This window comes from Vipera ursinii (genome assembly GCF_947247035.1).
Source record: "Vipera ursinii genome assembly, chromosome: 5".
Taxonomy (NCBI): Eukaryota; Metazoa; Chordata; class Lepidosauria; order Squamata; family Viperidae; genus Vipera; species Vipera ursinii.
In genome coordinates, this window is record NC_139518.1 from 51,353,764 (window position 1) to 51,381,276 (window position 27,513).

General features: G+C 36.5%; 2 protein-coding genes across 8 annotated transcripts in view; one reads left to right on the forward strand and one right to left on the reverse strand.

Moving 5' to 3' along the window:
* MXI1 (MAX interactor 1, dimerization protein) overlaps nucleotides 1–21,254 on the forward strand; it is a 74,187-nt gene extending 52,933 nt beyond the window's left edge. For 2 of the 3 annotated variants that reach the window (XM_083363821.1, XM_083363823.1), the window contains exons 4-6: nucleotides 8,887–9,001; nucleotides 11,333–11,504; nucleotides 13,775–21,254. In XM_083363821.1, coding sequence (XP_083219947.1) covers nucleotides 8,887–9,001; nucleotides 11,333–11,504; nucleotides 13,775–13,938 — 451 coding nt within the window. In that variant the 3' untranslated portion in view covers nucleotides 13,939–21,254. The remainder of the gene's footprint in view (nucleotides 1–8,886; nucleotides 9,002–11,332; nucleotides 11,505–13,774) is intronic. The other variant, XM_083363822.1, reaches the window with a different exon arrangement.
* Nucleotides 1–27,513, reverse strand: part of SMNDC1 (survival motor neuron domain containing 1) — a 55,100-nt gene that overhangs the window by 17,275 nt on the left and 10,312 nt on the right. For 3 of the 5 annotated variants that reach the window (XR_014492670.1, XR_014492671.1, XM_083363826.1), the window contains exon 5: nucleotides 26,231–26,384. Coding sequence is in view for 3 of the 5 variants with exons in the window: in XM_083363826.1 (XP_083219952.1) it covers nucleotides 26,231–26,384 (154 nt within the window). In the remaining 2 variants the exon portion in view is untranslated. Of the gene's footprint in view, nucleotides 1–20,218; nucleotides 25,390–26,230; nucleotides 26,385–27,513 lie in introns of those variants that run through there. The other 2 variants (XM_083363824.1, XM_083363825.1) reach the window with 1 other exon arrangement.

Here is a 27,513-nt window from a genome sequence, read left to right on the forward strand (position 1 = left end):
ATGTTCCAATCCTTATTCCCATCTGGAAGGCAGTATTGCTAAACTCAGCACTTATTTGTGATTTCTTTCGTGTAGTATGGACTGGATATCATCTGCAGTAGTGTGATGCTTTTGAATATGTGGCTACTTGTTCTATTACATTTTTGGCACTTATTTTTTCTCATGCCTTTCACCTTTCATGTTCAGAGCTAGGGTTCTGTCATTGGAACCCAGTTATATATATTTCTTCTTGTCAGGATTATCCTACAGCCATGATATAGATAAGACCTTAGATCTCAAGAAAAAAATATGTTCCCTGATTTCTTATTCTTGGATCTCTGTGAAAGTTGTATAATTCTCCCAATTTTTCTTCCAGGATCAGCACTGCATTATTGGGATTTTTACCCTTCTGTAGTCTGTGTGAAACCATTATTATTATGCATTGGATTGAATGCTAGATATTGCTTTTGGTAGAAATAAAAACATGTTACCTCTTATCTTAGTGAGATGTTATGTTTTGTTGATTTATTTATTCTATTTCTATGTACTATTTAGAAACCACCCCTCAGAGAGCAACTCTGCGTGGTGTACAAATAAATATAAAAACATAGAAGCCATATATAAGTATTATAAAAAACAGTTAAAAACAAGAATAAAATAATTGGGATGTTTTGTTGAAAATGTTATTTCCTAACATTATTAAGAAGTACAAAGAGTAACATATAAATTAATAGGTGCTGAAATCTGTTAAACCAGAGTTCCCCAACCATTCTGGCTTTGTGGACCAGTGGGGAAAGGGGATGGTTCCGTATGAGTGGAAGACAAGTGTACACAGCTCAGTTTGCATGAGCGTTGGGCACATGTGGCTGCTGCTCACGCAAATGGAGTTTGTGTGCATACCCACTGCTCACACAAGTGGGGATGCAGGCATGTGCACATGCTCACCCACCACTTTCACGGCCTGGTTCAGAATGGCTCAAGGCCTGATAGTGGGCCATGGCCCATTGGTTGGGGACCTCTGTGTTAAATTACCAAAGGTTGCAATTTATATAAGTAAAAAGAAACATAGGCAATTTTCTTATGTCAGACCATTTTTCCATCTAATTCTATATTGCCTGTGTTCACTAGCAATGTCTGTCCAGGTTGTCAGAGGATGCGAAGACTTTTTAAATGTGGGCTCTATGATTTTTAGCTTTGAAGCAGAATTCATGAATTCCATTTTGTATATAAATCTGGTTGTCCTTCACTTGACATTTTATACTTATGAAGAACATATATGATGTTCCATATAAAATACATTAATGTTGGGATTTCCTCCTTCAAACTATTGTTAACTGCTGTACATTGATGCCTGTACTAATAATTTCTACCTCTTGATCTAAATATATATTAATGCTTTTATCATAGGGCTCATGTGATGCATCTCTGAGTTTATAGCTATAGCATTAGAACCTAGACTTATATACTGTCCCATAGTGCTTCACAGCACTCTCTGGGTGGTTTACAATGTCAGCATATTGCTCATAATCTGGGTCCCCATTATACCAACCTCAGAAGAATGGAAGGCTGAGTCAACTGTAAGCCCATCAGGATTGAACTCTAGGTTGTGGGCAGAATTTGCCTGTGATACTGCATTCTAACCACTGGGACACCAGGGCTTCTCTGATGATGCATATTGAGGTTGGCAAAGCTTTAGTTTAAACAGTTGTAGGTCAATTATAGAAAAGAATACTGCTAACTGTTTTTTTTACTTTTGGTTGTTTTTTTCCAAAAGTACCGTATATACTTGAGTATAAGCCGAATTTTTCAGCCCACTTTTTGGGCTGAAAAATTCCACTTCAGCTTATACTCCAGTCAACAAAAAAACTTACCGAGGACTTGTGCGCGGCCGAGGCTTTGGTGCTTCCGGGATCGCGCGCACCTCTCCCAAGCCACCGCCGTCCGCAGACCTGCCGAAGTTTGGGGAGGTTTGGGGAGGTGCGCGCGGAAAGAAGCAGGCAGGCAGAGCGCGGAGGTCTGCTTCTTTCCGCAGCGGAAAGAAGCAGGCAGGCAGAGCGCGGAGGTCTGCTTCTTTTCGCAGCGGAAAGAAGCAGGCAGGCAGGGCGCGGAGGTCTGCTTCTTTCCGCAGCGGAAACAAGCAGGCAGGCAGGGCACGGAGGTCCAGAGACCTGCCGACGTTTGGGGAGGTTTGGGGAGGTGCGCGCGCACCTCCCCAAACCTCCCCAAACTTCGGCAGGTCTCCGGACGGCAGCGGCTTGGGAGAGGTGCGCGCGATCCTGGAAGCACCGAAGCAAGTCCTTGGTAAGCTCCGGGCGGTCACTTGCTTCGCGTCTCCTGAGGGAAGGGGGGGGCGACTGGAGCGGGCGTGTTTCCTCGCCTGCTGGGTGCCGCGATTTGCCCGGGGAACGCGCGGGCCCCGAATGGCAGCGTGGAGCGAGGAAGCGGACAGCCAGGGCTTCCCCGAGAGCCGTGGCCACACAGGGTATTCCTGTGTATTCAGGCTTGCAAAATGGCGGATCGAGCCTCTGCTGGCGGCAGAGGCTTGCAGAGCGCGGATCCAGCCTCCGCCGGCGGCGGAGGCTTGTAGAACGGCGGATCGGCTTATACTCGAGTCACCAACTTTTTCCAGTTTTTGGGGGTGAAATTGGGGGTCTCGGCTTATACTCGAGTTGGCTTATACTCAAGTATATACGGTATTTGAAATGGCACATGATATTGAGTTGGGATATAAGAAAACAAAGATTGGTAAGCAAGGAGCTTCTTTCAGGTAGTCTGTTATTAACAATTCAGATGAAACTGCTGAAACATGATAATGTTTAAAAGGATAGGAATTCTTGTTGAGATTGCAGGTATTAATATCTAGTTATATAGTGTCCTTTGTAATTATTTGCAAATTATTATTGTGTAACTTCAAATTGAAATGAGATATTCAGCTTAGTCCATATTTCTGTGGTCTTTCTTTTAATTACGTGATTAACTAATATTCCCCTGGAGGGAATATTTGCATTTTCAGGTAATATAAAATTGATTTAAAAAGAAAGAGAAAGTGGAAGAGATTCAAAGAAGAGAAACACGGATGATCAGATAGAAACTAATTGTTAGCAGGAGAAACTGAGGGAACTTGATATATTTAGCTTTAAGAAGAGAAGGCCGCAAGGAAATGGTGTTAACACGGAAAATCCAGAGTCTGATTTGATCCTCCTGGAATGCAAAACATGGAATGATTATTTTAGGAAGGTAGATTCCAGTTAAATGTTAGGGAAATCTACCTAAAGAAAAGGAATTGGATGATGGGACCTGTCATCAGGGGAGTAGTAACTTCTCCTTTATTGGACATTGAAGTGGAAGCTGGACATCCATCTGTCAGGATGCTGTAATGCGGATTTCTGTGTTGAATAAGGATCCTTATCCATTATGTTGGCTTACAACTATATGATTTATTGAGGTCACTATTTTTCAAATCAGTTTAAATGTGTTACATGAGAAGAGGCTTTCAATATGGATTAAAGGCCTGAATCTCTTCAGTTCAGAAAAATAATCAAGTATTGTTTTTAATAGAATTTTCCTTTTTTAAAAAAATACATTTAAAAATTATACAAAAGTATTCCTGAGCATCTAATAAAATGTCCCCAAATCCACAAAAAGATATATGATAATCAGTGTGGTGCTCTTTAATATGCCACAAAGTGTTGTTTACCAAAGGTTTGAGGGGTTTTTTAATGACTAACAGTCCTTTCATAATAGAGGGACATTCAGAATGGAAATACTGATAAACTGGTGTCTCTTGTAATGTTGCTTTTTTTTCTGACAGTCCACTGCCAAACCTCTGACCCTAAAACTCTTAATCATCCTTGCTTGTCAGTGGTATAATTACAATTCTTATCCCCTCTCCCAACTCTTCAGTTTATTAACAATAGCAGTTGTTAAATGCCACATGTAAGTGAAGGAGCCAGATTAATTTTTCAGCCTTCATTTGGGTGGATGGAGCTCTCATATTCCTCTCCTTTGTCTGTGAACAAGACCGATGAAGGCTTTTAGGAACATAAACAGAGACTGACATCATTTTGTGTTATCGATTTGAAAGATTCAGTTTCAGCTGTAGCTTGTGAATGAGTACTGGGGAGATTTCTTCAGAAGAAGGAAAGATGAAAGAAAGAATAGTTTAAACCAGGGGTCTTCAAACTTGGCCCTTTTATGACTTGTGGACTTCAACTTCCAGAATTCCTCAGCCAGGCACACTGGCTGAGGAATTCTGGGATTTGAAGTCCACAAGTCATAAAAGGGCCAAGTTTGAAGACTCCTGGTTTAAACTTTACAGAGATCAGTGTGGAACACATGGATTAGGTGATACCAGAATGAATCCTAAGGATAACAGTCCACACTTTGGTGGGGGCGGGGGAGGAAGGAGCTATTTTTCCCTCTCTTTTCCTGCTTTTCCTCAGCAAGGTTGAAATAGAAATTCAAGTAGAGAAGGATTCTTTAATACAAGGATCAAGCTTTTGCCCTTACTCTGAAGTACCATATGCAGCTGGTTAAAAGTGTATTAAATGCTTTTATTAATTGTCAATAAAAAGCAAATCATCTCATTGAAATCAAAATGAATTTCAGTTTACATGTTCTCAGTTCATTATGGAATCTCAGTGTTGCAGTATTGAGGAAGGGCATTATTTTAACCTAGGAGGTTTTACTTTATTTGCTTTTGAGAGATGTGTCAAATGTCAGATGGAGAGTGATTGTGTAACTGGTTTAAGAGAACATTTTATGACCAGCTCTTGTTATGTGTCTTGATGCAGTAATTTGATTTGCATAGAAGGCTAAAGTCACATTATTTTGCAGGCTTCTTAAACAGATAGCCTTTTAGAAGCCATCACTGACTGAATCTTGGCTTCCCTGTTTGCAATGTGAGCATTAAAAGAATCCTTGTTTTTCATATATTTTGGATGTATTGTTGCAGGAGGTTTTTTTACATGAAAAACAGAAATGAAAACGCTCATAATATCTACAATTTCTTACACTGCAAAGATCTAGGACAAGAATACATCAGTTAACATAAATTGGAAGGGGAATGAATTTGTTTTCCTCTCATTTTGCCATGTTTTCAGTTCTAACTTCCATGTGAACATAGTTGAAATATCAATGGTCACTAACTTGGTTGTATGATAGTTACACAGATCTGTTTCTGGAAAGGGATATGACCTTTATTATCTCAACACTTCATATGAAGCTGCCTCTGAAGATAACTGGTGTAGAATGTAGCAGCCAGACTGCTTGGAAGCCAAACCCAATTTTGTTGGGTTACATTGATTTCAAAGCATTTGTTGCCAGTAGGCTCCTAGACCCAGTTCAGAATGCCTGCTTACTACCCTTGTTTTTCTGTGATGTACCTATACATTTAATTTCTTTTCCTAAGGACTTTTCATTTGTTCCAACTAAATTTCATGATTTTATTTTCAACCTATTTCTTAATTATCAAGATAATTTTGAATGATCTTTCTACCTCCTATTGTCTGTGTCATCTTTAAATTTGAGCACACATTCCATCTATCTTGTCTTCCAAGCAATAAATATATTGAAGTGTAGAGGGCTCAGGATTGAATCTTGGAGTGTCACTTTTGCTTTTTCCACTTTGACAGAGTATTTGAGCATTTTAGTTATGACTTTTGAGCCATCCAGCCTATTCCGGAATGTCATGAAGTACTTTGCCAAACATTTGGTTGAAGTGAAAATATATTATGACCATAATATTCCTGTAGTTTATTAAGCAAGTTACTGAATCAGAAAACTACATTATCTTAGATTGGTAAGGTTTGTTCTTGAAAAATATGATTTTAGGGATTTGAACTCCACGGATTCAAACAGGTTATTCCCCTGATCACATCAATCTTAGTTTCAATGAAATTCAATGCAATTGCTTCATTTTGTTATATAACTTTATGGTAGAACACAAATCTTAACTAGAAAAGACTGAATGAAAATAGGAATTGAATGCTCTTTATTTGTGTCTTAGTATTTTGCCGTCTTTATTGTGCAATTGGTACACTGATGCTTTCCTGTTCCTTTTAAAAAAATGACTATCTTGAAAAAAAAACTTTGTTCTTCTTAACATCCTTTACCCAGCTTAGATGGTTTTAAACTTTAGCCTTTCTGATACCATATATGCTATTCCAAGCTAACAATATGTGTTCCTCATTGGTGACTTGTTCAGTGGTAAGAGAACCATTTTATTTTATTGTCAGAACATCACAAAGGTTTGTGCAATATCACTAGCTTTTTTGCCAGTTGTTTTCTCTGTTGCTGGAATAACAATTTTTTAGTGCCTCTTATTTTGGGAAGCATCTCACTTCCCATCTTTGGTCCATTTTCTTATTTGTTTCTTTTGCTATAGGAAATTATGTAACATTAAACATCTGATTTTACATATTAAAAAACACTTTTATGAATTCCCAAATGTGCCTGCACTTTGGTGTGTGTGTGTGTGTGTGTGTGTGTGTGTGTGTGTGTGTGTGTAAAGAACTGCTGAATTATGTAGTCACTTTCCTCCAAGGTTTTTGATCTGTCCTCTTTCCTGATTAAGTCTTCCCTATTAAAGTCCAGTCCAGGATAGCTAATTCTTTTGTACCTTTCTTCAATGTCTGAATGCGAATATTGCGTCTCCCTGAATAAGAAATTTGTGAGCAGGCTATGTCAGGAATGTCCTGAAGTGAATATAGAACCCACAGTTGAATTATTCAGGTATTCCATCTTTGTTTTCATACCTGTTTGTATTTTGGAAACCTCACTTGCAATTTCTATTAGTTGGGTCATCAGTAATAGAACCTATCACAATATTGTTTATTTTAATGAAAATGATTTAAACAATATTACAACATTCATTCTTAGGTTTCTGAACAGATATGTGTATTTTTAAAAACATTGTAGAACTCCTCCCTTTTTATTGCTTATTTTCCTTTAAAACAAACAGTACTTTTCAGCTGCAGTATTGTAATCATGGGAGGCTTATTCTACCAAATTTCAGTTTACTTATTCTTTTATTAAATGTATATGCTGCCTGTCTTTAGTGGCCCAAAGCAGCTTAAATCAGCCCATTGCTTCATCCTCAATTTTTTTGTTTTTATGATAGTAATCCTGTGAGATAAGTTAGGCTGAGACACACTGAATTATATTTGTAAAGTTGTATTTCCCTTCCTATACTAAGAATTCAAACTCACTTTATTTTATGAAGAACATATAATGCATTAGACTTCTGATCTAAAATTGCATTTTGGATTTTCTGTTATGGATATGCTGAAGTGTTCATTTCTGCTGAGTTATCATCAGGACCTGATTCAATGTGTCAGCTGATGATCAAAGCAAAGAAATTACTAGTGAAAATTAATTCTGAAAGATGGGCATATGACACACATAATTAACATAATTTATATGCACATTGAAAAGCCAAGCTCCAGTTAATGTATGCCTTTTACTCACTGCATGATAATATTAACATACAATATTCAGACGCCTTATTATTGTATCTTGTACTGGTTCTCTAAAACAGTAACTGGATGTTGCAAGTTAGTGAGAGGATTTAGGGAAAATAGGGATGACATTTATTTTGCTGGCTGGCCTAAAGTCGCTTTTAAAAAATTCTTGCATGTTTAGGTTTCTTTACTACTATAACCAGAATTAAAGTTAGAAATAATAAAAATTCTCCAACAGCTTTATATAATGGCCATCTCTTGTTTAACCAGCACAAGTAATCACATTTTCAATGAAAAAGAGGAGGTTCCTTTGATTCAGGATAGTAATTGTAGGAAGCTGGCTAGTTAATATATGGGCAAATTGGTTGCCTTATTTGTATGGATGTCTCTTATTAAGCATACCATTTTCTTAGTGTAGAGCAATGTATTTTATGGATGGTTTTTCTGCAACATGCAAGAATTCTCTATCTTCTATATTTATGTGTGGAAACACAAGATTCTAGTTTCTGTACCTTTTGTCTCTCATACCAAATTACATGAACCAATTAAATGACAAATCATCCTGTCCTCTAACTGTAGCTAACATATAAAAACTGGAGTTGCCAATTCAGAGGCACATCATATCCTGATTACCAACTCCAAATATGGGGGCACAAGGATGCAGCTGAGCATGAATCAGTTGGACAGCTGGAATTTTGGAAACGTTATGGAGGAGATTGCTGGCAGTCATACTAATGTTTTCACTGAGAATGGTAAATTGGGTAGCTGCATAGTTCTATGCATGGAATAGCCTAAATAAATAAGACAGAAGCCAAATAATTTAACAATTGTTTTGCAGTTATCTTGCTGAAACGTTTTAATCACACCACGGCACTTTCTCTATAAGGTTAGAAATGAAGAAAGCATAAAAAAAACTGCAGTGACTTTGCTCAAATTTGATAATCTCAAATCCATTGGTCAAAGTGGGAATTCTAGTCCAACTTATTCTGGGGAATGCCAATTTAGAAAAAGTGGGTTGTATTAAAAATGTGGAGTGGCAAGTTGCTGCAGCCTTCCCTTTCTTTGTTAAAGTAATCATGAGTAGTTTAAGCAGAGTATGTGGGTGAGAACAAAGAGGAACTGAGATTGTCAACCATTTTAATTTCCAGGAATGCATGATAGGTGTAATTTATTTTTCTTTGAGCATTCTTTTGTCCACTGGAGTAACATGGAACTATCAGAATTTGCCAGTTAAGATGAATGATATTAAATATCAATAGTGAAATAATTCAATATGCTACATTTTTTCCCCCAAATACCTGTCAGAGTCACCAGCTATGCTTGTTAGAACACCAACCTCAAAGTGTTCCCACATTTTACAGTAGAAGCCAATGTGATATTATTTAGGAAACTATTTGAAGAAGGCAAGTTTCAGTTCACAATGTATCTCTGCACCTTTTCCTCCCAGACGAGCCCATCTCCGCCTGTGTCTAGAACGCTTAAAAGTTCTGATACCATTAGGACCTGACTGCACCAGACACACAACCCTTGGACTACTCAACAAAGCCAAAGCACACATTAAGGTAAGAGGAGCATCAGTTTCCATTTATAATAATATTTCAGTTACCCCACTAGCCATAATTGCAGGTAAGATTATCATCTTCCTCAGAGAGTTCACATCATGACGTTGTTATAATGCCTTTAAAAGCATGTCCCTTCATTTTTGTGGCACTATTTTTCTCAGTAAATTTGCAGAATTTAATTGTTCCCTAAGGAAGTCTGGTATAGAAATTGTAGAATCTGAAGTCTGGTATAGAAATCATTGACCTAACATTCAGCATATAATTGCTTAAATACCATCTTTTAAATGTCAGAAATCATTTAAAACTCCTGAATACCACAGTTCTACAAAATACAATTAAGAAATGTTAAGAGAAATGTATATTGTATCATTGGTACTATCAATTGTCATTGGGCTTCATCTAACAAAGTGTTTTCTGTGAAGTTCAATATTGCTTGTTGACATAGTATAGAAAGACCCAGGGGCGTACCTATGTTTGAATACCCAAATAGCATGGCACATCTATCAAGATAATTTCTAAATTAAATGAAGTTTTATTTCTCTGTTTCCATCCTAAACTGTATTCAGGCATCTGACAAATACATACTAGGATATGTTTATCATTGAAGTTATTCATGACTTTATGATCATAGGTCAGACATGTCAAACACAAGGCCCGGGGGCCGGATGCGGCCCGCGAAGTGGTTTCATGTGGCCCGTGAAGCCATCCTGGAAACAGTAATGGCCCCCACTGCCTTGGCCCTGGCCCAGAGACCCTCCTCCTGCCAGAGACCCTCAGATCTGTCCCACTCCTGCCCAGGCCCCCATAGGCACCCTTGATGCGAACGATGTAGAGTTGGCCACGCCCATCCAGTAGGCCATACACACTCTAGCCACACCCACCCAGTAGGCCACGTCCACCCAGGCCACACCCACCTGGCCCCCTGAGGGCAACTGCAATGCTGATGCGGCCCTCAATGAAATTGAGTTTGACACCCCTGTCATAGGTTATTTTTTATATTTTTAAATACAAAAGATATGATGGCAATAGCATTATTCAGAAACTATTAATCCCAGATATATTGTATATACCAGTACCATTGTGAAACAATAGTAAAAGCAAAATGCTAAGTATGTGGCTGAAATCATATAAAACATACTATGCAAGAGTTCTATCGTGCCTTAATGATTTCCTGAAAATATTATTGACTACCAACCATGTTTAACCATATTTCTTCAACCTACTAATGTTACTGTCCACAGTTAACTTAGAGAGCATGAACTTAGGAAAGGCCATGCTGAAGAAAGAGTGTTCCAGAGTTTAGGTTATACTTACTAGTGAAGCATCAAGTGAGATAATCTAAACCACATGGAGCGGCAACCAGAGTCAGTTATACAGAACAGGCCATTCTCTGCACAGCTCTATGTGCCACTGAGCAGGCCAGAAGACAATATTAATGACCTAAAGCAAGCAGCAAGTGTTAATTATTCAAATCTATATATTCTCTTTACATTGTATTTACAATATATGGGAACTGCATTTGGAAAATAAATACAGGACCTAATAACAAGCAAACAAAAAAGAAATTTATTTAAAAAGAGCATAGCAGGTGCCCTGGTTACAGTCTTTCTGACCCTTCCCTGATGTGTGTTCTTCTTTTTTTTTTTTAAAGAGTAGTGCCAGGCTCACAGGGATCAGGATGTGCTTAAACACTTTGGAACAGCTCAAGCTTAGCAGGGAGGGAAACCCTGCTTACTTAAATGAATGGCATTAGCCTGAGATGACTTGGAGTTATGCAACTTGCTGGCCATCAAGAAACCCTGTGTATTGGCCTGGTAAGATTTCCCAGCTGTGATGAAAGGAGTCTGCAGTAGATTACATAAATGACTGGTCAGATGAGGAACTGCTTCAGAGACATAGCTGATAAATTAAGTAGTGAAGGTACATGTGCTTCTTTACTTGTGATGCTTTTTCCTATTAAATTATCTGAATGGAGACTGGGCAGTGATGGAAAGAACTAACCGTGCTCTACCTGATCCTCTCCTTTTCATTACTCTAAGATTGGACTGAGAAGCAATTATTTTTGTAGGGTTGACACTACTTTTCCTTACTTGCAAGGATGCCATTTAAGGGCATATATCTGACACATAACTATACAGCAGCACATATGTGATATATCATTCATACTCTTCATCTTTGCCAAAAACATATTTCCAATTTTCTCTGTAGTCATAAACATCACCAAATTACCTTCTGACAAAGCTCTCAAAATAAGAACTGAATATTAGTAAATAAAATGGGGAAAGTGCTGGGGAAATCCAGACAATGAAAAGCAATCTTTTATCATGGCAGAAACTTGAAGAAGCCGACAGGAGAAGCCAGCATCAACTTGAGAACCTGGAAAGAGAGCAAAGGTTCCTAAAGCGACGATTGGAGCAGTTGCAAAGCCCTCAGGACATCGAGCGAATACGAATGGACAGCACTGGATCAACCATGTCCTCAGATCGCTCTGATTCAGAGCGAGGTCAGTATTTGATCCCTCCATATGTTGGTTAAAGACACAAAATGTTCACTTCTCTTTGCTCCATACAATTTCTTTGCATCAACTGATTGGTAATCATAATTTCATTCAGATTGCAAGATGAATGAGGCACGACTTGAGTGAGTCTTGTTTGGAAGCCTATGTCATTTAGGAGTCCTTATATCCCTATTAAATTTAGATGTTAAAAGTTGTTTAATTTTGGTCTCTATCTAAAATATATTTGATGTTTTTTGCCCATTTAAGTTGAATTCATACAAGTTTCAGCAACTTCCAGGTCTACAAGATACCTACTTAAAATAATTTAGTCTTATGTACAGTACTTCATAAGTACAAAGACTCTTTCTGTATCTGTTTAAAAATGTATATGGTAGACCTGCAATGGACAACTATCTGACCAAGTAGTTACACTCCGGAACATTTATTACTTGATTAATTGTCATTTGTACTCATTCCCTCTGTTTAATCCTCCAAATTTGCCAAGATATAAATTCAATTTTCTTGAGAGTTAAAAACAGCACTAATGATATTCTAGCAGAGCTTTCAAATTAATATGTAGTATTTGGATACCGTTTATTTTCTCATGATACTATCATGATTTTTTGACAGGAAAGGCATCAATGCTAAGATATCACAAGATTATTTGCACATCATCCAGAAGCAGCTTTCACTAGAATGATGAGACTGATATAAATACAATTATCTTTAGCTCTACTTAGGGATTCAAGTCAAAAAGTGCTAATGGTAAACATTGCATCCATCAAAAGTTATTCAAATCGATGGTATATTCTCAAGATGTTCATGCAAATAGGCAAATGTCTATAGGAAAAAAACCTGTGTGTGGCTACTGAATTCTGCACTGGCTAAAAAAAATGGTAGTACAGGACTCTGTTCTACATGAAACAAACTAGTCATAATTCTATGGGCAAAGATTTTCCCTTACTATGAATACGCCGAGAGGATTAACTTTAGGGTGAAGAGAGAACTTACTTTGAAGTTTTACATGTGTAGAGGGTTTTTCCTTTCTCTTTCTGAATAGAGCCAGAGGCTTCTCTTAGCTTAACAATTATATATTGGGATTCTTGCTTTATGAAATTAAGACAATAAATCACCTTTTTTTAGGCATTACACTCAAACTGATATAATAGGGAAGGGAGAGGTCAACAACTATGTGGGATGATATCCCTGTTAGAATATTTGATTTTAACATTAATTCATTTACACGTGTTTCTCAGTAAGACAGGTTGCTGCTGCTTCTTAGATGAAAGTGCAATTCAAGAATTAAATGCATAGTAGTAGGTATTTCCCCTCAAAGTTTTTGTTATCCTGAGTGTGTTGAGGCTCCATGCTGGATAAACCAAAAGAATGTGGGGTTTTTTTTTCTAACACGGCATACATTTGGGCTTACCTGGGTCCAAATGCCGCTGTATTTTTGCAGATTTTTTTCAAGGCCACCCCATCTGCCCTAGCCACCTTAAAAACATTTTTTTAAAAAATCTGATCAGAAAGTATTTCTAATTACTTTGAGCAGCTGATAAACTGATACTTTAGCCTTTAGCCATTCTTGTCTCTTAGCCTAAAATACCTCTGGAGCTACATAGATCGAGAATATCTTTGAGGGACCTAGACAACACTGCAACAACAGAGGCTAGAGCTTTACTAGAATAGAAAACTCAGTTAATCAAGAGAATTTAGGCAACACTACCCTTCTTGTTTCACAAACAATCCCAATGATCCATGCTTTCCTTCTATGATCTTCTGTTATTTTGCATTACTTCTTCAAATTCTTAATGTGAAACTTTAAATCTTCAAATACACAAAGAAGTTTTATTCTGTGAACAGCACACCTATCTTGGTGTACAGTACTGCTCCTTAATCTAGACTGAGAAATCTGTTTGGGGCGAGTGGATAAAAGTCTATTCATGTATAGAATATTGAATTAGTATCTATCAGTTTAATCCAAGACAGTGACCAGATATAAATATTAAATTAGCAATCAGATGATAGTTGGCTATTAATACAAATTTGTAAAAAAAAGCGAATGCTGTCTAGTCTCTTGTAATTCTTTCAAAATTCTTATCAATATCACAAAGCACTTTTCTCTCTTTTGCTCATTGTTTTTGCAAAGATCTCATCATGCAACTTTACAATAACTCCTGAGGATGTGGCTGGAATGAACCTAGATTCTTCAGGCAGGGATGGTCTTAAATAAACTTGTTCTGATACTAATTTGAGACTCTCTTTTTTTCCCCCAGAAGAAATTGAAGTGGATGTGGAAAGCACAGAGTTCTCCCATGGAGACGTGGATGATATCAGCACAACCAGTACAAGTGACATTGATGATCACAGCAGCTTGCAGAGCATTGGGAGTGATGAGGGTTACTCCAGCGCTAGTGTCAAGCTCTCCTTCACTTCCTAGAGCCTGGTGCTAGAGCTGAGCAACTGGTTTCTTTGGGGCAACTGAGTTTCATATGGCAGAGCTCTTAAGATACAGTATTTTTCTTACCCAACCCACCCTTCAACAGCTAAGCTTGGACAGACACAACTTTAGAATAGCTCCATGGGTCCATGGAAGAGTGGGAAGCTAGCAGGGGAACCAATTAATCTTTATTTGACCATAATCCAAAATTTTTGACTTAGTGCTAAACTTCAGGTTAATTTCAAATCCAGGACACCATTCCAGTTACATATAGCTGGACTGAGATTTTCCCATCAGCAATGGATACCTATATTGAAAGATGGATTGGATGGGAAACTTGGCTGTTCAGGTGCTTGCATTTTAATTTGTCACAGTTGCAGTTTTTTTCCTTCCCATGTTCAAAATTAACAAACTTGTTATAAGACCCTTGTGGTGCTAAAAATAAATAATATAAAGTATGTCCAATATCTATGGTAATCTAACATATCTGGGATGGCTGTATGTTGGTCCCAAATGATGGGATAAAGTAGCCACAGTGATATAGTTCATTAGATGAACCACTTCCAATGCATTTGCACAATACTTTGAAGTTGTTTTTTTAAGCTCCTTTTTAAAATTCTTTAAATTCCATCAATTTATTTTTTTTCTTTAATATAATATAATATAAGCAGTTAGTAGATTTCCTGTAGCCTCACCAGCAAAAGTTAGTCCAGTCAGCATCTTTTATTAACTGGATATCTCCAGCCATCTTTGATCATTATTATCTGAGAAATGTAATAATAGCAAGAAGCTCTGCTTATACCTTATGAGAGGTGCTGCAAATCTGGAAGCACTTCCCATTCAGTTCAATGTTTCAGCTGGACATGGTTTCAAGGCAAGAAACTTGGGCTGTATGATTTTACCACTAGATTATTGAGTTGTAGCAGGCCACCAAAGGTGCAACCATGCTCTGGATTCAGTGGCTGAGCTAGAATGATTCTCCTGATACAGAGGGTGTGAGAGAGAGAGACCAGTCTGTAAAACAAGTGATGATGTGCAGAAAAAGACACAAGTCTCCATTCTGAGCCACAGTTACCTTTTTTTTCTTTTGCAAATTATTTTGATAAACATTTGTAAATGTTTGGATGAGATAACCTATATGTGACAATGTATTTCTAGATCTCCTAGGCATGATCCTGCAAATCTCTTTTATAATTAACACCAATTGAAAGGGACTTGTTTTTCTGCTGCCATGCACAAGATGAACAGGGACTCTTTTTGGTTTTATGGCTCTACCTTTTGGATTCCCTTTGCAGACTTTGGCACCTGGATTTCTAATATAATCTTGGGTCCATAGCTAAGAAGCATCTGGACTTAATAATCTGCTAGGTTGATTCCAATTTCTCCTGAGCAGAAACTGTTGTTGCTTTGCAGTTAAAGAATAAGATTGTATCCAATGTTTTTATCTTTGTTTTTATTTTGAACTTTCTAACCTGCACTTTGAGGTCTCTGCTTCTCTTTAAGCTTTTTAACCACAGAGATACCTATTACTGTTCCTTTACCAAGTTTAAACTTTATTCTTTATTTTGAGACTTCATTTATGACACTTATTTGAGGATTTTTTTTTTGAGGGGGTGGTAGTAATTTGCCTGTCCCCCAAGTACTAAGGGAAAAAAATGAAAAGTAAAAAAAATGCTTTATAAACTCATAACTTATTGCTGATTATAATTACTGGTTGTTAATTTCAGTCCTGTAGATCTTTTAATTTTATTGTTTAGATAGGACTGGGTGACAAAAATAAAACAAAATAACCTCATTTAGCAGTACAGTGGAATTGTGTTTAAATGTTAGCATATGTTTCTGCTTAATAGTAGCACTTTAATACCATTAAACATTTCTGTATCTGAAATACATTTGTTCTGCCATGTTGGTCACTCATGAGACTCATGTTGTTTGTGCCTGGGGAAAAAAACCCTCTCCATTGGCCATGTGATTAGATAACCCCAATGACTTCTGTAGATCTTGTCTCAGTACTGTTACGTTGTGTGATTTAACCCCAATGTGTTAGGCATTTACCCCAGAGGTATTATTATATTGTATAACCTACCACTTTAGGACCTGTGTCATGTATTAGAGACATCATGCTGCCAGGTTTTATAGTGTGTTCATAGCTGGGGTTTTAATTCTTATGTTCATTAAAATCTGGTTGCAGTTACACATCTCTCTCTCCTATGGAATTAAAACTCAAGTAACACCAGTTTATATGGTAACCTCTCCCTCTAGTGGCTGAAATAGGAATTGTTAGTTTTAGTTAATGAGAGTAAAAATTTCAGTAAGAACTTTTTATAATTCTGAGGCCTATTAATATGGCTAGTGTCTTAGTGCAATTTGGTGGGATTGCAAGAATGAACACTGAAAACTCAAATATGTCGATCCGAATCTATGATTTCTTATCCCAGCAAAATAAACTTGTTTCTGTGATCTCAGATGCAGAAACTTACTTATTTTCTCTAAGCAAAAAGGCCTGACTTCAAATTTTAATGCTGTCTTCACCAGCCTACTGGGTTAGTGTGTTAGAACTAGAAAGGCAGGGCTGGATAATCAGTTCTAATACACTATCAATACAGGAGACAGGCAAGAGCCTGTTTGGAGAAACCTGATATAGTGGCTTCCATGAAAAATAATTTCAAGAAGAAAGGCTGAAGAAACAGCCTTGACTTAAAGTCTGGAAAGTTTGCCTCAAAGAATGCACAGCTTCTAGCTTAAATTAGGATCATGTAAAAATGGTTCTCCACCAATTTCCAATAAAGTATGTTTAGTTCTAATTCAAAACCATTCAATCATTTACTTTATGTCATAATCTTCTTTGATTTGACTTGGTAAATAAGAAACTATAATGAAGATAGACATCTCTGGAGATAATATTCTTTCCTGTTTTACAAAGTGGAAAAAAGTGTTACATCATTTATTGAGTAGGGTGTACTGCAGCCAGCCTGTCATAATCTATTGAGAGGACATACTATATAATTTACATAAATGTGAACCCATGTCCTTCATTGTCCTTTTACATTTTGGGATGTTATACTTGTTCCTTATCTTCAATTCACAACCTTGTATTTTTTTTTCCCACCATACAAAAATTGGATTCTGGTTTAGAATATAAACCTATGCAAGCTATGTTCCATGGGACTTACTCCCATTTGTATCTGCATCAAATTAAGCCTTAGATTCAGACATGAGGTTGTATACACTTTTGCATTTAAAATGCAGGGTAATTTTTTTATATAATGGGAGTGGTTGTATCGGCATCCAAGCAGGGCAGTCTGAGGCAAAACCTATTTTTCTGCTTTGGAAAATCTCTTCTGAAGGTGGCATTAGCTTTGGAGGAAAAAAAATGCCGCCAGTTTAAGATCATCTATGCATCTTGATGTTAGCCACCTCAAGAGGCTAAATAGAAATGCTATTCTCTTACATGTTTTGCTTTTATAATAAGCAGTTCAGACAGCCATCCTAGTATGATCTGAAAAAGTCACATTCACTGATACATCATTCCAGATCTGTGCCCTTATCTTCTACTTGGCAATACTGTGTGTATGAGAAGAATGATTCTGTATTTTAATGAAAAAAAGATGCATGAGGGCATTTATACTTGTTACATTCAAAACAACAACAACCAGGATTCCTATAAAGTTATTAAATTTTCACTTATGGCAAGTAAAATTGTTGTCCTTATGGCTTATACTGCTTCAGGCTGAGATGTTTTGTATTTCCTAGCTCTACTAAGTGAAAATTTCCAAGACTGAAACAGAATTTATATACATTTTACTTAAATATGTATATTGGATGTTTTTATGGATTATTTAGAGAGGTGTCCGCTGTATCTAAATTTACATCATTTGTGTCTATTTACGTGAATGGTATAATTTGCAGGAAAACTTCAATTATATTAGATAAATTATAGATTCCAAATGAAAAAATTGTCTGTTACTTCAAAAACGAGTCAAAGGAAGGGCTTACTATGTAATGAAAGCTATTGGGTACTTTTTCCTCCATGGTAACTTGGATCCAACTAGCAGCTAAATTTAACTTTTAAAAAAGTTTTGAATGCTAAATTCTAGCATATTGTAACTTGTTTTACCAACTAGTTTAATTATTTAAAAGTCCTGATTTTTAGAAGCCTGAAACCTGTCCTGGTTACTTTATTTTTTTTTTTGTCTTTAGTCTCCTTGTACAGAAGAGCTGGGGAATTCAGTTATATCCATATACCAATTCAGTTGGGCATATACCAAAAAGGAAAAAATAGGGCTGTATACTTATGTGAAACAAAAGCAGACAAGTAAGGAAGTAAAAGCTTCAGAAAGCAGAAACATTTGGTATATGTTAATCAGGTCAAGACTTTTTACCGTGTTTCCCCAAAAAGATAAGACCCGGTCTTATTTATTTGCCTCCAAAATAAACACCAGGTCTTATTTTCGGGGGGGGGGGGGTTTGACTTTTCCACTCACCTCTGGCACCGACAGCCGGCCCAGTTTGATTTTTAGGTGTGTGCCTCGCCCTAAAACTACGGCTTATTTTGGGGGTAGGGCTTATATTAGGCCCACCCCAAAAGTCAAGCTAGGGCTTATTTTCAGAGTAGATCTTACTTTCGGGGAAGCACAGTAGGAGTGAATTAAACAGACAACTGGAAGCAATAGTTAAGTCACTTTTCATTCAGACGTATGCATTCTGTTTGTCTATCTCACTCTTTTTTTACGTTATGACTTTTTAATGACCAAGCAGCTACGCTGGCATTGAGAAGTGACTTACACCTGGTCCTCACTTACCACTGCAGCGTTCATGTGATCAATATTTGGGCACTTGGCAATCAGCATGTATGTACGACAGCTATGCCATCCTTTCCAGGGGGTTCCAGCAAGCAAAGTCAAAAAGGAAGATGTATTTGCTTAATAACCAGTTCTGTTCCCAATTGGGATCTTAAGCTGAGAACTACCTATTCTACATCAGTTGGTAAATGTAATATCCCAGGTATCCAAATTATGAAAAAATAATTTGGAAGAGTTTGTTTCCTTGTGTATACTAGCTGACATTTCCTTACAAAAAAAGGAATACTGAAAAATTTGTCAGCATTACCGGCTTTTTTTTTTCCTTTGCAGCTGTTTTTACTAAGAATCTTGAATCATTTGTACTATTTAGCTGGTCAAATCAGAAAACGTATAAAGAATGTTTGGCATGTGCTAAGTTTCTTTTTAAAGGGATTCTAAAGATCCCTTAAAAGTTGTGCACATCTTTTCAAAAATAGCAAAGACACCAATACAGTATACTGAAGTAGTCCTAGATAATATCAGTTGGAAGTACCTCACTATTATGTAAATGCTTCCTTGTGCTTCAGATATTGGTATCATCTTTGGTATTCTTCCCTATCCTGCAGTAACATTAGTACAAATAAATACAGTGTTTTGTTTTGAAATGTACTTCTAGGAATGTAACTGCAAACAGTAACTCTTGTCTCCAAAAGAAACAGGAGTTTTTATCTCAGGGCCAGTTCTCATTAGCACTGGACAAAGGAACTAAAAATACACTGATCAATTTTTCAAGATATGAGCCAACTCTTTTAGAAGCTTTCAAAAATAATGACTATTCTGTGCTATGCCAAAGGTTGAATTTATTAACAACTGAAGAAATAATCTGGCAGGATTTTTAGTGGTTATTGCTATGAGTTTATATGGCATTCACTGATCAGCTCACTCAATCTATACTTTATTTAGGGTATCTATAAATGTTAGAACAATAAGGCAAATAAAGACCCAACAGGGAAGACCCTATGACTACAAATAACTTGAACATTCTTAGCTCTAACCATTGTATTTATACTTTATTTCTAGCAACAAAAGAAACTTAAAAGACCAAATACAATGATCCCTAAAAAAAGTAATCATAGAACAAAATTACTAAACCCCCATGAAGGAGCTTCATTAGGCTACTTCCTAATAGTATTTAAGTACACATAGCAAACAAGTCAGGAAGATGAAAGCCAATTCACTGCATCAACGCTACCAATTTCAGCTAATTTGTTAAGGGAGAGTATACAAAGCTGCAATTGGTCATAATGGGAATATATGCAGACATTTTTTCTTCATAGTAACTTGCTGGATGTTTTAAATTGCTTATTAAGCTCCATTTGGAATATATTTCAAGTGAATGCAAGCTAGCATTTTGTATAAAATGTTTACCTATTACAATAAATATGTAATTCAAATAAATAGCAAGATAGTTATTTTTACAGACAAAACTACTCTGGCAGTGCTGACAGTGCTTTTATTGAAATTAGTTGGTACACAATATTGCACTCACTGAGTGACATGTTACTTGCGTTAAATTGCTTTTTAAAATCACAATTGCTAGAAATTACTTTCCATGTATTCTTTTCCTAACCACACCATGTAGATCTTGGATTTGTAAAAGATTATTCTTACTAAACTGAAGTATGTAAACGCTGCTTGTGATGTTCAAATCAACTCATAGCAAAAGATATAATTCTAGTTTGATATCTTAGTTGGAAAATCCCAACATATTTTCTTGATTTCTAGAAAAAAAAAGCTTTTACTGTTTTGCTACTTAAAAGAAACAAGCTAATGAAATTGCAGCGTAATCTTACTAGCATTTAAGTGTGCAGCTATGATGACGGAAAGTAAATACAATTCAGGATCTTAAATCTAATGCACTCATTTTATCTTCTATCATGTTAGCCAGTATCTAATGCAAAAATTAGGGTTGTGCCACTATAATGCTACTCAGATATTTATCGGGAGAAAAAAAATACCAGGATTTTTTTTCCCATTTTTAATAAAATTATGGAATTCTTTTGCAATCTTTAAAGGGGGAAATCACATGGTGCTATGATTCTACATAGTACTATGATATTGCACTAGTCTGAGAATGCAATTCCAATCCTAAACAAATGTATCCTGAACAAATACTGTACATTTTGACCACATATGAACTTCAGTGCAAGCTCACTTTTAAGGTGTCTTCTGTCACCTTTTCAATTCCTTTGAATTCGCCTGAACTGTGGCAGTTATATTTTGATTCTGTAGCCAACTGGTACTTTTTGAGGATTTGAAAGCTACAAAACATCCCAATAAATCCCTAATATGCAGATTGACCAGTGCTAGTCTATAAAATAATACCGAAATGCTGATTCCATCTCTCTATCTGTAATGGTGCAGGGATGGTGCTGACAACACTGCTGCATTTTCATCATTGTAAACATAAGACTTTTGTTTGTGGCCATCTATTTTTACTTGTTTAAATATATAAATAAATTTTATGACATTTTCTTTCAAGTAAGTTTGTTATTTTTCTACTTTCTGGTATCACTTGTATTAATAGAAGTTCCCAGAACACAATCAACACCTTAACTCCAACGCTCACATGCTTTGAGAATTACAACCCAGCATTTCACATGGGTACAGCAGCATCTATGCTGGACACTCCTGGCCATGTTTGGTTGCGTGCTCAACACCTATAAAACAGATTAATTACGAGTTTTTCCCCCAGTATTCTTAGAGGAGCAAATTTCATGATGAATCACAAGTTGCTTTTGAAATGGTTTACAAGACATAACAGAATTTTATACCACGAGGGGGAAAATTATTTCATCCCCTGCTGATTTGGTATGTTTGCCCACTGACAAAAGAAATGATCAGTCTATGATTTTAATGGTAGGTTTATTTTAACAGTGAGAGAGAGAATAACAAAAAAAACAAACAGAAAAATTCTAGTTATAAATTGACTAGCATTTTAATGAGTGAAATAAGTATTTGATCCCCTATCAGTCAGCAAGGTTTTCTGGCTCCCAGTTATCTTTTATACAGGCAACAAGCTGAGATTTAGATTAGATTCCTAATTTTTGCTTGTTACCTGTATAAAAGGCACCTGTCCACAGAAGCAATCAATTAGATTCCAAACTCTCCACCATGGCCAAGACCAAAGAGCTGACAAGGATGTCAGGGACTAGATTGTAGACCTACACAAGGCTGGAATGGGCTACAAGACTATCGCCAAGCAACTTGGTGAGAAAGTGACAATGGTGCGATTATTCGCAAATGGAAGAAACAGAAAATAATTGTCAATCTTCGTCAGTCTGGGACTCCGTGAAAGATCTCACCTCGTGGAATTTCATTGATCATGAGAATGGTGAGGAATCGGCCCAGAACTACATGGAAGGATCTTGTCAATGAACTCAAAGCAGCTGGGACCATAGTCACCAAGAAAACAATTGGTAACACACTACACTGTGAAGGACTGAAATCCTGCAGTGCCTGCAAGGTCCCCCTGCTCAAGAAAGCACATGTATAGTCCTATCTGAAGTTTGCCAATGAATATCTGAATGATTCAGAGAACTGGGTAAAAGTGTTGTAGTCATATGAGGCCAAAATCGAGCTCTTTGGCATCAATTCAACTCGCCGTGTTTGGAGGAGGCATGCTGCCTATGACCCCAAGAACACCATCCCCACCGTCAAACATGGAGGTGGAAACATCATGCTTTGTGGGTGTTTTTCTGCTAAGGGGACAGGACAACTTCACCACATCAAAGGGACGATGGGTGAGAATCTCCTTCCCTCAGCCAGGGCATTGAAAATGGGTCGTGGATGGGTATTCCAGCATGTCAAATGACCCAAAACACACGGCCAAGGCAACAAAGAAGTGGCTCAAGAAGCACATTAAGGTCCTGGAGTGGCCTAGCCAGTCTCTAGACCTTAATCCCATAGAAAATCTGTGGAGGGAGCTGAAGGTTCGAGCTGCCAAACGTCAGCCTTAAAACCTTAATGACTTTAAGAGGATCTACAAAGAATAGGACAAAATTCCTCCTGAGATGTTTGCAAATCTGGTGGTCAACTACAAGAAACATCTGACCTCTGTGATTGCCAACAAGGGTTTTGCCACCGAGTATGAAGTCATGTTTTGTGAAGGGGTCAAATACTTATTTCACTCATTAAAATGAAAATCAATTTATAACTGTTTTGAAATGTGTTTTTTTGGATTTTTTTGTTGCTATTCTGTCTCTGACTGTTAAAATAAACCTACCATTAAAATCATACTGATCATTTCTTTGTCAGTGGGCAAACATACCAAATCAGCAGGGGATCAAATAATTTTTCCCCTCACTGTAAAGAAGCAATAGCTCAAGACCTATCTGGATACAAGAATTAGCTACAGATTCAGATCCTAAGCTCCTTTAGTGAATTCAGTTTGGGTATGTTCTTTACTTACAATTCTAGCTTTAAGCATTTCAAAAACTAGTTTTCCCAAATAAAGAAGCTATTTATCCATAAAATATTATAACACAAAGTTTGCAACTACGTTGTTCAGTTAGTACCCAAATGCTCAAAATAGAGTCATATTATGTCCAAGATATATACCTTTATAAGAACATTTTTCTCATAAATGGTAAAACAAGCACATTTCTATCTGGATTACCCTTTTCCCCTACTCTTTAGTAACAGTATATCAACTTGTATCAAATCATTTTAACCAGGTTTTGGGGACATAGCAAACAAATTTTAAACACTTTATTTTAATAAAAGTTACATACAAAACTGAGATCAACACAGTAAAAAAAATTACTTTGCCTTTTTGTTGACGGGAAGAATCTATAGTTGGATTATAATCTATTAGTTATGGATTTAAATGCTGATAAACTGGCAGACTTTCACTAATGTGTGTATCAACAAGTATTGATGTTACCTGATTTTAATTCAGAAAACAAATTACAAAAGGGAACTACAATGTAACAGACATAAGCATTGGCCTTCAGATTAAGGAGCAAGAATTACTTCTGAATTATTTAGTAGGAGTAATAACTAAATTCACTCTTGTTCATTGACACCATATTTTACAAAAATATTTATCTACACTGTATACAGGGCTATACATTAACTTTTTCTCTCAAACACATTTGCAAGATTAAAAGATGCCATTGCTACCCTAAGTATTACACATAGCGAAGGGAAGCAATTTCATCCAGAATATACAAGAATGAAAGAACATTTACGCGTGGTTTTCCAAATAAAATCAAGAACGTTCAGCTAGAGTAATACAGTTGAATTGTGGCATTATTGGGAGAGAACACCATCTATACTTAAATATAGCTGGATCAACTTTAAAACTGAGTAAGCACTAAATGACTTTTGGCAGTATGTTTGTTAAATAACTGCATCATAATAAGCCATTACATTTTCAGTGAAAATAACTACTTCCAAGTGTATAATTCAAATCTCCCAGTTTTAAAATGCTAGTCCATCCTTGAAAATTATGAGAAAAACCTATGCAGATCATAGCTAAGTTCTTATTAACTTTAACTTCTATAAATACACTTTCCAGTTTGCCAGTGTTAAGCATGTTTTCTGAAAAGATCCTCTGCCTTTTTCCACTTACAAAATTTGGTATTTAGAAACGCAGTACAAATCAGCCAGTTCCTTTTTTTTTCTCCACAGAGAAAACTCACTCTCATTCGAGTTTTTAACTATAGCAAAATGTTTTGCAGGGTTCTAAGCTACTCCATACTCAATATTAAGATCTCATATGTAGTTAGGGTGGAGGAATCTCCCAGTTCTTGCACCGGGTTTGGAGTGACTTGAGACGTTGTGATACATTTTGATGCTTTCTAAGCCTCTCTAACATGTCTGAATCCATCTATCTTTAACCAGCTAAAGCAATGGATATAGAATCATACAGCACTAATGAAAGGATGTGAGATTTGGGGCCAATTCCTCATCTTGAGGAAAGTCATGGTTAAGCATGAAATCTGTCTAGCTGTCTTTACCAAGGTTGTAGGTCTAGGTTTCTGCTCTTTCAGATGAAAAACACTTCCTATCAGCACATTCCAGTCTATATTCAATCAGAGTAAAATCCCAATAAATATCTCAATTGTATTATTTCTAAACAAATAAAGAACACCTAATAATGCTCTTGCAGGAAGGTAATATGACTGTTAGATATCAAAAAGAGCAAAAATATGGGATAATTATTTTATTACATCCTTGTTTGCTTGATAGTATTTTCAGTATGTGCCTGAGTAAACACTGTATCAGACTGAAAGCTTCAAAATATTGTAAAGGGCATTTCTTCAACACTCAAAGTTGTGCATATCTATACAAAATTTCAGAACAATAATGGGGTCATCTGAATATTTGTAATAATTAAGGCTTGTACCAGCAAAAGCCAAATGATGGCAACACCATTTTCATTACACACCAATTGTTTACTGTTAGAAAAATATAACAATAAAAAGATAAATGTAAAGCCCTGCAAATATGACAATTTCCCCCTTAATTACTGGGGCATCAAATGTCTAACGTTATACTTTGATGTATCTTGGTACTGTGTCATAGGTTTGTCTGCAATTCCACAGGTCCCAACTCCAACCTTCCCTGTAACACTCTCAGGAGAAGCAAAGATACTCCGCTTTACCTGTGGAACAAATTAAAAATACAATTTTAATTACTTTGAAAATGCAACAACTAATAAATTACTATATCAACAATGCAGTTTATCAGTGATTAAACATTCTGAATCATATACATTTTATCTATTTGGCTTATTTCTATACAAAGTGATTGATTAAATTATACTTCACTGGCCCATACAAAACTTAACAATCTGAGATACACAAAACATCATTTAAGATTTACAACAGCAGCATAAAAGCTTGTACAAAACATTTCAAATTCAAAATGTTCTGAGAAGATTGCTTTATTTTGGAAATGCTCTGTACTCAAATAACAAGGTTCAAATTCAAACTATAGAGCTATTCTGAGTACCAAATAACTCTCAGATGATCAATATACCTATTTTAGTCTAGAACAGGGGTTTCATCTGGAAGCTGCGCCCGCCCCATTGCCGGCAATGGCAAAACTGTCCCGATACATTGCGCAACATCACGTGACGTCACAAGTTTGACATGTCTGGCCTAGAACTACTGGAATTCAAAATATTGCCCTAAAGCTTTATACCGTCCATGTTTAACTTTCTATTAGTTTATCTTGTAAAATTGCAAACTGTTAAAAAGGTGAAAAATACTATTACGAAATCCCTCATATTTTTTCTGGAAAGATTTTCAGGAAATGGTTTGCCATTCCTTTCTTATAAGGATGACACAGAATGGCTGGCCCAAAGTCACCTAGTTGGCCCTTTGTGCTTGAGCACTAGGAGTCACGATCTCCTGGTTTCCAGCCTGGTGGCTTAACCATCACAGCAAACTAGTTGTCCTATCTCTAGAGCTCCAATACACTAATATGCATGCCATACGCACCTGGCCTTTTTTATTTTTTGAATATGCTCTATTGTTGAACTGCTGCCATTTGACTTTCTGATCTTCTCGTTCCTGCTCTAGTTCTTTGATACGCTGGGCCTTTTTCAAAGCTTTCTTCTTTTTATATTCTCGTTGTTGAGCAATCATTTCTTTTCTAGAAAGTAAAAGGTCATTGAAGATTACTTATGTAGTTCATAACCTAGTCACCTAGCCTAATTTGTTATAAATTCACTTTTATTCTCAGAATATGTAGACAAAAGCAAGGATACACTGATTAAGAGAGTCTCACCTTGTACTAGGTGAATGTAAAGATAAACTCTCAGTACAATGGGCTTCAGCTGTCCGCGCCTATTTCATTCTCCAGCTGCTGAGTGCTGTCATTCCTTCTGTAAAGCAATCTGTGCACTGCAAGTTTCAATAAAGCACAGCAATCCCACTTTCATACACTACGAACAAAGCTCTTTTAGAAGTCAGCTGAAACTAGCTAGCTTGCTTCTTGTGACCGGAACTCTAGAACTCAACTCAAAAGTTGTTCCAAGATAAAAAAAAATTCACAAATTTTGTATAGAAAATACTTAATTTTGATCAAGCATTACAGGATTAATTTTATTCATCAAATTCATATTAAAAAATTCAGTCATAGAGCAAACACAAGCATTACAGGATAACAGTATATAATATGTTATACTTCAACCTTTCCAAACCTGGAATAAATTCCATTATCCTCAGGCAGAATCAGATTACGGAAGGCTGACTTAAAACAGTCAACATAATCCTGTATTTAGGTGCTGCATAGTCACAGTAACAGTTCAGCACTAGGATTAATGAAGTCATTTTCAATAGACCAATGGACTTTCAGTTAGGTAGCAAATTTCATATAAATAATTAATTCATTAAATAAAGTCTTTATTGATTAGCCCTTGGGCATATCAAAGTGCAAAGTTCCAGCAACAAATTGTTACTAAAATTTGATAAAAGCAATTGGAATTTGATTAAAATACAATTTATAATGGGGCAAATTTCATATCTTAAATATGTAGTAGGAAATCAGCAACTGAGGAACTGGACTCCAAATTTCAGATGTCTTTATGCTACAAAAATACCTTAAGTATTTTGGTGTAAACAATGAGGTAAGTATAGATTTCGTCATAGATACAATGAAAACCTATAGAATGGCAGCCAAAAACCTCAGGAGGAATAAGACTGCTTTTGTCCTAAAACCAAAGTCTACTTTTTTTCGCCAGATCTATGGTAATTACTAGACATGTGAAATGAATAAGTAA